At 35.1% G+C, this 14,454-nt stretch overlaps 1 protein-coding gene across 13 annotated transcripts in view; it reads right to left on the bottom strand.

The window, feature by feature from the left end:
• The window catches only part of PICALM (phosphatidylinositol binding clathrin assembly protein), a 111,490-nt gene that overhangs the window by 32,273 nt on the left and 64,763 nt on the right, over nucleotides 1–14,454 (bottom strand). For 6 of the 13 annotated variants that reach the window (XM_028128473.2, XM_028128482.2, XM_028128476.2 and 3 more), the window contains 5 exons: nucleotides 13,964–14,049; nucleotides 11,055–11,178; nucleotides 10,647–10,783; nucleotides 7,483–7,586; nucleotides 2,128–2,274 (listed from right to left, as the gene is read on the bottom strand). In XM_028128473.2, the coding sequence (XP_027984274.1) occupies nucleotides 2,128–2,274; nucleotides 7,483–7,586; nucleotides 10,647–10,783; nucleotides 11,055–11,178; nucleotides 13,964–14,049 (598 nt within the window). The remainder of the gene's footprint in view (nucleotides 1–2,127; nucleotides 2,275–7,482; nucleotides 7,587–10,646; nucleotides 10,784–11,054; nucleotides 11,179–13,963; nucleotides 14,050–14,454) is intronic. The other 7 variants (XM_028128489.2, XM_028128492.2, XM_028128491.2 and 4 more) reach the window with 2 other exon arrangements.

Genomic DNA, 14,454 nt, shown 5'->3' with positions numbered 1-14,454 from the left:
CTCTTGAGGTCTTTGAAAACTCTGAATTCATCAATTTTATGATTTTTAAACTAGAGGCCCAGAGCACGAAATTCATGCACAAGGGGGCAGGGCATTCCTCCACTCAGCCTGTGCCCTCTCGCAGTCCAGGAGCCCGCGGGGGATGTCCGACTGACAGCTTAGGCTTGCTCCACGTGGGGAGCAAGCCTAAGCCAGCAGTTGGACATCCTTAATGCTGCAGCACAGGCGAGAGAGGCTCCCGCCACTGCCACTGCGCTTGCCAGCCATAAGCCTGGCTTCTAGTGCACTGACCACCAGGGGGCAGCAACCAGTCATTCCACCGCTTGGTCAATTTGCATATTAGCCTTTTATTATATAGGATAGGATGTACCTACTAATCTTGGAATATATGGCCATCAACTTTACTAATCTGTTTTGCTTTCTAGTCTTATTTTATTTTATTTTTTTATTTTTTTAAATCACTTTTTTTTATTGAGGTATTATATGTGTAGATATCTTACCATTGCTCCTCCCACCCCACTCCCATATATGCCCTCACCCCCCAGAGTTTTGCGTCCATTGGTTATGCTTATATGCATGCATACAAGTCCTTCGGTTGATCTCTTATCTTCCCCACCTCTCCCTAACCTTCCTGCTGTAATTTCTAGTCTTCTCTAGTTTCAACCCATAGCCTTAAACTTGTTACAGACTTTCCTTGAAGAGCCAAAATAATAACTAAGTATCACTTTAACAATGGCTTTTATTTATTTTTTATTCTGCTTCTGTTTAAATGTGAAACAGCCAGGACCTTTAGCTTAAAGGTGCAAGCAGATGTGACAGCCATAAGCCCATGCACTGTTCTAACCTAAAATATGGAAATAACGCATGGCCCCAAAGCAAAGACATTTGTTTTATATCTCAAATTAAAAAACTGACTAAAAAGATACAAACAGCCATATTTACTAAACATATACTCGTTCATACATAGTAAATAGAGAAAATATAAACTTGTAAGAAAAAAATACTCCAAGGATAACTCTAGTAACCCTATTATCAAGCAAATAAGGTACTCCATTTGACAAATTTTCTAAAGAATAACAAAATGTGAAATTTAGTTTCAACCACTTTTTATATAATTTTTAATGCATTACAATGACACAAAGGAATTATTGCAATCAATAATTACGGGTTGGAGCTATCAGACTAGTTATATATAACCAGAGCTCCTGTATTGGAACATGCTCAATTCTCCAACTATTGCTTTCTAGTCACCTTCATTCCAACCTCTCTTTCAGATATATCTAACAGAGTATTCAAAATATAGGTTCATAGATGACTTTCTGCATGTTGCTTTAATCAAAGATTTAAATTTGTCACCTTAAGCTATTTTGTTGAAGTGTATAAAAGCAGTTTCACCATCTTTTAAGGCAAGATTAGCATCTTTTTAGCAAGATTCAAAAACATTTTCGTTTTGTACATACTTAAAAACTTACTCTTCTTGTATAATTTTGGTGTGAAATTTTGACTTTTAATGGATTTTCATACTGCAATTAAAGGTCACTCAGTCAATTGCTTTACAGTTTCCACTTTTCATTTAACTTAAGGCTAACAATAAAATGAGACACTTGAGGGCATGCATAGATTTTAGACAATTTAAAATTGTACTATTCACAGTTCAAAAAGGGGGGGGGGGGAGAGGAAGACTAAGACAGCTCCTAATATAATAAGCCTATCTCCCAAGTACAGAGGAAAAATATAAGCACACATGAACACGTATATAAGTTTAAGAGATATTACTCTTCCAACAACTCTCTTAATAACCAACTCTCTGAAATAATAGACAGAATGCAGCATGTGATGCTAGACAGCTTGAGTATTGCAACATAATAGAGAACAAAACACTTAAAAAAGTCTAACTTCAAAGGAACTTTTCTTTCCTAAAAACTTGCATTCAATAAAATCAGGGATACTAGTATCAATTTAAAAACCTCACTACATTATAGCTATTGTTATTTTTAAATTTGATATTAAAATTCAAAATATTTATTGCAATGCTTTAAAAAATAATTAATGGATACGTAAAAAAAAAAAAAAAAAAAGTAGGCAGTATAAACATTAATTGGAAAGAAAGGTTAAATGGTACTTTACCAACAAACATTTCATGAGTAGGTGTCCTAGTAGAAAAAGTGGGTACATCTGCAGGAATGGGAAGGTAAACATCACCACTACTTGTGATGAAAGGATTTAAGTTTGGAATGGCATCATCAACAGCATCTACAGTAGCAGAGAAAGGATCTGTGTAGTCCAAGTGCATTACAACAAAATGAAGAAAGGAAGTAAATTAATTAGTATTGTAATTAGTCAAAAGATGCAAAGTGAAAAGTAGTGGCTATATTACTGCTTATTAACCTTACATGCAAAAACACCTAATCACCAAGATGGAAGAACTGCATTTTAAAATATTTTAAATTGAATCCTCAGGAAAAACACACACATTTATATGTCCATTAATAGTAGTAAATTAAGAATAAATCGGCTTTCCAGCATTAGGAAGCCACCATCAGGTAGTTAAAAAGGAATAATAAACAAAATGCTTCTGTAAAACAGCCATCCATCTTACATCATGTTCCTCACTCTAGGTGGGACATGTATTGACTGATGGCAAAGCTATGTTTACTCAAAAAATTAATAACTCTTGTATAAGTTCAGAAGTAGGAAATAAGAAAATAAAGATGAAGAAAAGATCCAATGATGAGGAAAAAGATTTTAAGAAAATTAGAAACAGAGGCTAAAGACTGGCCATTTAGTAGACTGTGAACAGCTTTGAAGGCCAAGCTAAGAGTTTTAAAGATTTGGCTTTAAAAATAAAGGAAGGTATTGTTATTTGTTATTGAAGAAATAACAAAGGTATTGTTCCCTACTAGAATGTTAGTATATATATACTATTATCAAATTCTGTATGTAAAGTTGTTTTAGCATCAGGCATTTACTGTACCTATACCTCATTCAAAATAATCATCATGCTAATGATAGAAAGCCATTTATCCTACCTTAAGTAAACAGAGTGAGGAAAAAACAAAGAGTAGCAAAAATATAGTATCATAATTTTTTCTCTTACAACACAATAAAAAAATGAGAAGACAACAACCCGTTGTCTATTCTAGTTTGGGACCCTCAATGAAGAAGACCGTGGTACCTAAAGAGTATCAAGCACTGTATTTTACTCTAAGGCTGTATAATGGAACAAGAAGGCAGCAATGGCCTAAGACCCGCTCACTCACTAGGATATACGCATACTTTCCTTAAAATCAATAAATTCAAGGCAAGTGTTCCACAAACCCCACAACTTTTCTGTTTACAAAAGAAAAATATAAAGAAAATGTTGAGGTCACTGGCATAAATATCATAAATCTTTTAAAATTTTTGTATCATTGAAGGACCTTTCTAGGAATTAAGCATTAATATGGAACATCAATTCACGGCCAAAAGTCAAGTACTACAAAGGTATCAAAATTTACCGGTGTACTATTCAAACGCAGATGAATCATGTTAAAATATTTCCTATATTAAGTCGGTGTACTATTCAAACGCAGATGAATCATGTTAAAATATTTCCTATATTAAGTTTGGAATGGCATCATCAATAGCATCTACAGCAGCAGAGAAAGGATATATGGAACAATAAGGAAAAAGATTCAGAAAAAATAATTCAGAAATAAAAGGTAGAAAATAGATATGTTGTATTTTTTGTACTAAAATAAAAATGTAATGACTTCTCTAAATCTTTCTTGTATAAGAAGCCCATTTAAGTTTAGAGTTGATTGGTTCAGTTGACGGTGCTATTTTTAAACATGCACTTTTTATAGTACATTATACTTTGTTGGACAATAAGCAACAAAAAACTTCTCTAGATTTCTATGCAAAAAAAGCCATGAGAGAAGTCCTTCAAAAAAAGAACACACAATTTTACAACAGATCCACTGGTTTATGAAAAAAAAAAAAAAAAACATGTTCAGGAAAGGTCACTATTAGTTATCTGCTATTCTACTGATTTATAGTGTTTTGCCGAAGCACATACTATCAATCATTTTCTATTAAACAAAACATCCTCAAGAAGAATATGCAGACATGTGTAAGTGCATGTGTATTTAGGTCAATCAGACAATTAGAAAAACCAGTTCTTATCTACTTTACAAAACACAACAGGTACTCTATATGATGTTAATGAATGAACAGACACTATAATACAAATAATAAAAACATTCATTAAAACAAAAAAATCATGTTCCAGCTAGTTTCCAACTTAAATTTTAGTCACTAGACTGGCAACTTTAAGTTCTTTAAACTTTTTAAAAATGAATTTTACATTATTTTTAATCATTATTTATTAATTTTGTTATACTAGAGTCATAGAAAAATAATCCAAAAAAAAGGATTAAAATAAAACCTGTCCAGTCATATTATAGTCTTGAGATTCTAAATACTCTTTATACACAGAAAAATTTTTTTTTTCATAAAATGTTGTTTCATGCTAGTTGGGACTTAAAGCAAATTAAACTTCAGAATGGATAATTCTTTTTTGCCTGAATTTAGAAATCTTGCTTAAAACATACAAAGTGTACTGAGTTGATAATATCAGTTTTCTTAGTGATGGAAACGTAAATCTTCTCAGATATTAGTATTCAATATCAAGTGCTTGTTTAGAGTCCAGAACACTTCTTTAAAAATCAAAGGCTCATTAATAATGCAATGAGAGGAACAGGAAAGCTTGTGTTCCCCCTCTTTTCGGTGGAATCTTAAATGCCTTTCACATAAGCATACAACCCTTACCTCCCTTTAACTCTGTATCACTAACTTATCTGTAATTGGGAATATACATCATGTCTGTGGTGTTTATGGTAAGAATAAGAACTAAATTAAATACCAAATCTATTAACATCCATTTTTAGCGAATGAAGAGAGAAGCATAGAATGAGATTTTAGAATAAAAAATAATTATCTTTGTTTTGTCACATGCTATAAAAGCAAACAATGCAAAATGATAGATATTTCAAATGTTCAGGTAAATGGTTAATTTCAAAAACCTTTTAAAGATGTATCATTATGATCAAAGCTTTTTATATGTAAGACTTATTTATTAATTTATCTCAGTCTAACTTTAGTTTTAATAATAAAGTAAAAAATCTTAATCTGAATGGCATGGAGATGAACAATATTCTGTCAGGAAGCATTCAAGATTTTTGTTTAAAATACTCTTATTAAACTACCAATATGCAGAAGTAAGACTCTGAAATTATCACCAACTCAGAAGCCAAATATCTTTAAGTCTTCTTAAATTGAGTTCATAGTAAGGATCACCATCTTTTCCTCATATGTAATGATTAGCTTTTCTGCTTCTGTACTTGCTTCCACTATACTTGATTTATATATTTTTAACATTTTTAACAGTCTCACTTGTACACAGCAAGCCTAATGTTAAAATATGGGGAAAATTATGATGAAAATAGTACAAAAGGCAAAATAAAAACAGAAAAAGAAAACATAATTAAATGTACTTCAAGATATTCTATTCACAAATAGATGGCTATGGATATTTCTCATCACAGGACATAGAACAATTCTTACAGGCTGAAATTAGTTAAAATTATTCTCCTACAGCAACTGTTTATTTGCCTTCACATATGAGCTCAAAATAATTCCAAGCAAAAACTTTAACTTGTCATTGTTAGAATTAATGGTATATGGTGTCCAGACAAAATAATTTCAGAATTAAGTTTTGAAATGTTATATTAATTTTCACTAGCCTCTGTAAAAATTTTTCATCTATTGAGAAAGACAACTTCTCAGCCTTAACTTAGAAAAACTACTCTTTTTTTTTTAAATGGGAAGCAAGCTGAAATTGCTTAAATAGCCATGCTATTTCTACTACCCTTTTCCAAAGCAATTTATAATGAGCAAAAAAATAAGCACATAAGTTTTAGAAGATTAAAAATCCTAAAACTAGGACTAATTCGAATATTAAGCAACTCCTTTCTTTAATCTGAATTAGCTGTCTACAGTTCATTTAGCTAAATCTAAAATATTTATTGACTCTAAACTAGGTTATAATTTTTAGAAACTACTACTCCCAGATCTCAAGATTTAGCTAAATTACACTTGCCTTCAGAAACCACTAGTTTTTAATTAAGTTATGGCCCACAAAATAAGTCTAAAAATCTAGTGTTTTAGTGTTTCACTACTCCTGCAATTCTCTGACCAATATTTTGAACCAAAAATGACCCAGTCTAGAAGTAAAGAAAATGCCATTCAACAAGTATTTATAAAGTACCTATTATAAATCAGATATTGGGGGTATAGCACTGAAAAATATTTGAAAACATCTACTTTCATATAGATTATATTCTATCATACAAAAGGGAGCCTTAAGAAATAATTATAAAAAACACAAAACATAAAAGTTCTTAAAACTCAAATTATTAAAATATAGATGGAAGAAGTCTAATTCATATGTCATAAAAACTCACTATGTTATTTATCTTTGATATGAGAGAGCCAATGAATTCAGATTTTACATATGAGCCACAATATAAATTTTAAAGTAAGTTTGCCATTCTCTATAGTTCCCTAGACCAGTAGTCGCCAAATGGTGGTCCGCAGGCCACTGGTGGTCCGTGAGGTACGAAAGGTTGGTGACCGCTGCCCTAGACAGTGCCCTTTCTCGGAATATTTCCTTTCCCTCCCAAATATTTTTTGAGTGTTTGTAAAATAATACTTATATATATACTAACAAACAGAAGCACCAAAACCTACCAAAGGAAATGATTTGAAAGCATACTAAATATCTAAGCAAAACTGCTTAAAAACTGACATGGACTAGGCTCACTCCTTTAAAGATGCCACGGTGATGGTCATGATATAGTCATCAAAGAACTACTACAAGGCAGCAAAACATTCCTGTTGGTACTAGGAAGAAAATCTTTGAATACCAAAATGTTATAGGTCTGAATTAAATCAATATTTTAAATGTAAGTAGTATATAAAGTTTGTCATGACACTCCTGGTCAGAACATAGTTCATTCATTGCCTGATAACACCATCTGAGTTTTATTGAACTTTATTATATACTTACACAAGACGAGTTTCTTTCCCCCTCCAAGTAAATTTTTTTCTATACCAAAAGTAAAATGACTATTACACATTTTCTGATTATGGACTAGAAAGTCAACAATGAGAGAGTAATTTTATACTTAAACATACACCTGGTCCTTCCTCTTCATCTTCATTAAATCTCATTTCATAATTTAATTGAACATGAATTCTAAAATTACACTTGTAATTAAAAAAACATGTCTGCAAAGGGCAAATACTTCATTGCCATTTTATTATTTTTTTAAGTTCTCATGTATCAAGTGTAATCAAAGCTATGCAAATAAGTAAAATACCACAGAATAGGGATAGGGAGGGAAGATGCCTGTACAATATATAGAGTTCATTAATGCTTACCTCCCCATGTACTTGCTACCTGAGAAGCAGCTGACATAGAAAGTCCAGGTGGGTGAAAAGTTGGCTGTTGCAAATCAAGCAAGTCATTTGGTAGCTTTGATGAGCTAGGAAGATATTTTGAAAAGATGATTTATTAGGTAAACTTTGCCACATTAGTCACTTCCTTTTCCCAAGTAAATAAGAACAGTACAAAGAAAACGGAGAGAAAGGCTCAATAACGTAAATCTCAGGAGGAATAGTTGCAGTAAGATAACAATGGCATATCCTTCACACAACAACATATTTCTAAAAAGGCCTAGAAAAATATTCAAGTACCCATATCTTCAGTTTGCATAGAATTCAAGTAATAATAACCCTTCAGGAAAAGATCAGTAACTTCCCCAGTAAAATACTGATTTCCTTATTGAAATGAAAACATCTAAAGGACATGATTCAAAATATGAAACAACATGGCAATTTTTTAAAAAGTTTTCTTTCTTTTAAAGAATTTCAATTGCATCTGAATAATTTCAATTGCATTTGCAATATCAATACGCCTACACAAAGTAAAATATCTTAACCTCACCTCTACTGCTTCTTACTCCAAACATGTCAATAATTCAGGGGAAAATAAAACATGCATATAGCTATAAATTTATAACAGAGCCATCCATTACACAACTCCAGAGGGGAATGCTTATATATTTTTTATCACAAGACTTTCATGTAATTAATTAAGGAATAACAACTCAAAAAACAATCCTAGGATTTCCATGAACTGAAGCATTAAGTGTACCACAGCTTAGATCACTTTTAATTTACACTTAAAACTGTTTTAAAGAAATGTCTTTTAGATATAAAAAAATAGTTTTATACATTGGTAAGTACAAGTACAAATACATTTAGAATATGCAATACGCATTCTGTAATAGGCTGTAAGATTTGCCCTCAATTACTATAAAAAAGGTGAAAACTTCTGAGTAGATTAAGTGAAATAAAACATAGTCAAATTAGATGAAAAAAATATTTTTTCATCCTCAAACATTCAACATTCTTTTCCATTCATTTCCCCTAAAACAAACTTCTTTACAAGGTCCCCAAGTGGAAAATGTAATATGTAATGGGTTCAATGTCATTTTGTTGGGGATTAAGGAAAGTGGCATACAAAAAGAAAACAAAAAATAAAGCTGAAAGAAAAACACATAACTAAATTCACTAAACAACTGATACTTTAGAGAGCTAAACACTGTGCTAAATCTAGGAGCCTGTTGAAAATGAAAATTCTTGGTCCTCACCCCACACCAACTAAATCAGAAACTCAGGGTAGAACTAAGAAATCTGCGGTTTAATTAACCCTCCAGGTGATTCTGATGTTAACTTAATATTGAGAAACTCTGACCTATACTGTACTATACATTATCTTATTTAGAAACAGGTTAAAAAAAAAAAAGATTAAGAAATTAACGGAGCCAGGATTCAAACCACAATCTGACTTCCACACTTCTACTTTAAACCACTAAGAAGTAAAAGACAGAACAGATTTGAAAAAGCCAATTATTTTAATTTGCCTGGAAATATTAAGTAGCTTAAATTAAGTAACAAGATTATTGATGTTGATCTGGTAGGCTTCAGTAGGCAACTAAACTATTACTGTGCTCCAGATTACTAAGTTTAACACCAAGGAATGGACATGAAAAAGACATTTAATAACCAATGAAAGGATATTCTGAAATACATGTCTCTCTCTCTCTCTCTCACACACACATACACACACACACACACACACACACACACACACACCTCCCAGACTTATAAGGGGTCTTGAATCATTAGACACCTCATAAATGTGTTCATAAACAATGACATGTTTGCCAAGAGATAATCTACTCTATTCCAATTATTATAAACTAGAGGCCCGGGACACAAAATTCGTGCACTTGCGGGGGAATCCTTCAGCCCGGCCTATGCCCTATCACAGTCCGAGAGCCCAGGATCGGGCCTAAACTGGCAGTTGGACATCCCTCTCCCAATCTGGGACAGCTGGCTCCTAACCGCTCACCTGCCTGCCTGCCTGCCTGACTGCCCCTAACTGCCTCTGCCTGCCGACCTGGTTGCCCCCAACTGCCCTCCCTGCCAGCCTGATCTTGCCCCAACTGCCATCCCCTCCCAGCCTGATCTCGCCCTCAACTGCCCTCCCCTGCAGGCCTGATCTTGCCCCCAACTGCCCTCCCCTGCCAGCTTGATTGCCCCTAACTGCCTCTGCCCCCACCACCATGGCTTTGTCCGGAAGGAAGTCGGACGTCCAAAAGATGGCCAGTCAACCCGGTCTAATTAGCATATTACCCTTTTATTAGTATAGACAGGTTACAGAAAATAGGATTGCTTAAATGGGCGGGGGGGGGGGGGGGCAGCCTTTTTCAGCAGGAGGAGATGCTCTTGGCAGACAAAAATACATAATCCCTATATCTGGACTGATAGCCAGCCATACTGCCAAACTGGTCATTAAAAAATTGAACTGCTTTCTTACACCTTATCCCAAACAGCGGTTGCCCTTAAAACCCCTCCTCAGCCCCCACCTTAGGTCTGCCTTCGCAGTTCACCTAAGATTAGGTTCTGATTGGTCGGTTTCTATGCCAGTCAGCATCAAAAGCTCTGCCTCCTAGGCAGCCATTGGCTCCTCACAGTTCACCCAGATTTGGTTCTGATTGGTCAGTTTCTATGCCAGTCAGCATCTCCAGGCCTGATCAGAGAGGAGGGGCTGATCAGCAGCCCTCGTGGAGGCCCGGAGAGAGAGGCTCAGCTGCTGGCCAGGCCCAGAGAGAAAGAGAGAGGCAAGGGCTGATCAACAGCTGCCACAGAGGCTATGGATCAGACCCTGCTTCTCTCTCCAGGCCTCTCTCCGGGCCTGATCTGCAGCCCCCTCAGCAGTCAGTGCTGGGTTGCCACAGCACTGACTGCAGGACTGACTTCCAATTGGTCGATCCTTAGGTCGTTTTGAACGTTACAGACCCTGGGTTTTTATATATGTTAGGATTATACCTATACCACCACTTATCAGCACCTCCTTTGTATGAATTTATGATTACAAATAATAAAACAAATTAAACTTGGAAAGCTCTACAAAATTTCTATTAGAAGTCTTTAAACCTAAGTATTCAATAGAAATCTTTAACCTCTCCACTTACCTGTTAGAAGAACTAGGGGTAGAAAACAGGTCAATGACTGGTACAGTCATTATACCCCCTGCTGAGGTGGACACAGGAGAGGCTGCAGTTGTTAAAGAGGTATGAGGTTTCTTTGCAAGTTCTTTTAGGCGCTGTTCCTATTGAGAAAGGAAGCTACCATAAGGAATCCAGAAGCAGATTTGTTTGTATGTCCTCTAAACAAAAGTATTTTCTAATTTTGTTCTGATAGCAGAAAGGTATTCTCTGTTTATCAGTCATCCAATTTCAGGACAAAAAATTAGACTAAGTACTGAGTTTTACCTCATTTGAACAACTATACATTAAATACTATCAGTCTCTATAGAGGTCCTAATTATTTTATGAACACCTGTATTTGTTTTCCCAAAAAAAAAGAATGCACACACCTACCTTTAAAGCTTTTAAACGAGCCTGTTCTTCCTCTAATGCTGCCTGCTTTTCCCTTTCATCCACTTTGGTAAGAGACAAGCCAGTACTTGCCAGGGAAGAGACTGCGTTGGAAAGTGTTGTCGCCCTAGAATAATTGGACAAAGGTAATTTGGCTTTTTGCCAAACATTTCACTTTACAACCTGGTTATGAAATGACCTGGCAACCAACAGGCACTATAATTATGAACTTCTGAAGTCAAAACCAGTACTTCATATGAAATATTATACCCAGTAACCTAGAGAATTATTAGCAATTAGATGATTTACACACACTTTTTGTTGCTGTTATTGTTAATCTTCACCAGAGGATATTATTTTCCTCTGATTTTTAAAGAAAGTGGGAGGGAGGGAGGGAGGGTAGAGGAAAGAGATAGAGATAGAGGGCGGGCGGAGGGAAACAATGTGAGAGAGACACACATGCCCAGACCAGAGCCAGGGATGGAACCTGCAACCCAGGCATGAGCCATTGACTGGGAATAGAACCTGCAATCCTTCGGTGCAGGGGTTAATGCTCTAACCACTGAGCACACTGGCTAAGGCCACATATTCACTCTTTTTAAGTAAGAGTTCGATTTTGGAAAGGGTTCTCAATAAAGGTGAGAGACATTGCAGACTGATGAAAATATAGTATTCCAAGCTCCAAGGAAGGGAACCTATACAATTAGGAAAGAGCTCACATACTCTCAAGAAAACCCAGATGAGTAAAAAAATACTGAGTTTCTCACAGGAAATGACTCCAATAATTTACAGCCTGGGTTTTTGCAGTACTACTACAGGAACAGTAAAACGTTAATACCAGTGATAATGTGTCTAGGTATGTTTCCTTTATAACACCCAAAGATGTCGTTCCCAGAGGACCACAGGATACCTCAAAGGAAGGTCAATTTCATTCCAGTCACTGGTCCATCTGGCACCTACTTTATCTGCTACCCTTTTAAATTAGAATTTCCTTTTCAAGCATATTAGTCATGCACAATGCATCACCTCTCACTAGCAGATTCACAGTAAGCTGCTTCCTTTCCCTTATATCAAAACCTTACCAATACTATAAACCCCAACATTAAATTCCCAAATGTTAATTTTAGGTAAAATAAACCTATGTAGCAAAGAATGCTAACCTGAAGAACTACTCTTCAGTAATGACCTTTATTCATTTTCATTTTATCACATACCAAGCATCATTAATCTCTACTCTAAAGCACATAAGTGGCAAAAATATTCAAATTTTATGTAAAATTAATTTAATAAAGGAGCAAGTAATATACTTGTCACAGAAATGCAAGAAACCCAACAAATTTTTTTAATCCTCACCTGAGGGTATGTTTTTATTGATTTTTTTAGAGAGAGAGAAACATCACTGTAAGAGAGAAACATCAATTGATTGTCTTTCATACACATACTGACCAGTGATCAAACCTGCAACTTAGGTATGTGCTCTGACCAAGAATCAAACCCACAATCTTTTTTGGTGTACTCTCCAACCAACTAAGCCACCCCGAGAAGGCAAGAAACCCAACAAATTTTCAGTCTCCTTAGCTTTATTTTTCATTACTTTCTCAAATCTCTGGGCCTTATAATTTGGGCTTATACTTTTAAAAGCCTACTAGAAAATTCAAAGAGCATATTTAGAATTAAAAACTATTAAAATTCAGTAAAAACATTTTCCTTTACAAATTAAATTTTGTTGCTAAAAACAAAACAAAAAACACCAAATTCTGAAAAAATAAAAAAATGTCTAAAAAGAAGGTTCTCATTATACTTCATACAAATTTTTTTCATACTGTTAAAAAGAAATCTTTGTAAGAATACATGAAAATTACTTCAATCACTACCCAACACAGAAATCATGTTACAAGATTTATGTGAGATGGTCTGTGTTACTTTCAATTTGCTAAGTTAATTGGTCTTCGTCTTGGAACTCAGCCTAACAGACGGATTAAAATATCAATCCCATGAACTGACATTAGAGAAAGATGATAAAATCTGATGTCAGACATCCTAGGTTTGAGGCCCAGAGTTACTACTTGCATAGTTCACAGGGCTATTGTGAGGCTTGATCAAATTTGTAAAAAAGGCAATTTGTAATTATAAAACATCAAACAAATCAATGCATTATCATCTTTAAGAGAACTCTTCACACTATGAATGCCGGAAGCCAATTCCAGCATGTCATAACTGCAAGAGTTTCATCGAAAGGTTGATGGAACTTGGGGACTCAACAAGGGCTGAGCCTGATGGAATGGCTAAAGGCATTTCCCCCAACCTAAAAAGGATGACTGCTTGCTGCCAGACAGCTCAGGGCATCTTAATTTACGTTATTGCCTTCTGTTGGCCAAACACCTGAACAACCGTAGGCTACTTCCCAATCTAACACTGGATTCTGTACTAACTCTACCCTTTGATGTGTACATCTCCACCTTGCCTTAGGACAAATTGTGTCAAGGGGTCCTGAGACAAGAACTTGGTTTCTTTAGCCAGGTTCCTCTGCCCCCCCATATGCCTTTCAAAATTATGTTTCATCTCTGGACTCTTGATTAATTTACGCACAGCCCCTTCTCCAGGTTTCTGAACCCTTTTAGATGCCGGATCAAGACCACCAGCATTATATGAACACAATTTAGACCAAGTAGTCACTATCATCACCTTAACAGATGCTAACATTTACTGAAGATCAGGAACTGCTCTAAGAATTTACATGTATTAACCCATTTAACCCTTCACAGCAACTCTATGAGGTTGATACTATCATTAAACCAATTTTATAAGTTATTAAATCAACATAAAGTGACATTAAATAACTTAGAATTTGAGCTGGATTCATTGACTCAGAAACATCACTCCTGCTCTTTGCCCTCTGAAAAATAATGTACCTGCTTGCAGCTGTAGAATCTTTGATTTTCTTTCCTTCCAAGGAAGCTAAATGTTGTTCCAAAGCATCAAGAAGACTACTGGGGGCCTGAAATTATAGATATAAGACTTTCATGATAATCAGTCCATTAATCAAAATAAATCAAGTATCATCTGACAGAGGAGGGAAACAAAAATAATGAACTAATTAACAATGGAGTTTTAGCTACCTAAGAATGACACTATTATTATTATTATTATTATTATTATTATTATTATTGTACTAGAGGCCTGATGCACAAATTTCATGCAAGGGGCTCGGCCCTCGCAGCCTCGGCTTTGGTCTGGAAGGTTGTTTGGCTGTCCAGGCTAATTAGCATATTATGCTTTTATTATTATAGACTAGAGGCTCGATGCATGAAAATCGTGCAAGAGTAGGCCTTCCTTCCCCTGGATGCCGATACCGGCTTCCTTCTGGCATCCAGGACCCGGGCTTCTCTTGCAGACCCGGCTT

Source organism: Eptesicus fuscus, chromosome 13 (assembly GCF_027574615.1).
Source record: "Eptesicus fuscus isolate TK198812 chromosome 13, DD_ASM_mEF_20220401, whole genome shotgun sequence".
Classification (NCBI taxonomy): domain Eukaryota; kingdom Metazoa; phylum Chordata; class Mammalia; order Chiroptera; family Vespertilionidae; genus Eptesicus; species Eptesicus fuscus.
The sequence above is the reverse complement of the archived record's forward strand: the minus strand, read 5'-3'. Positions and strand labels throughout refer to the sequence as shown.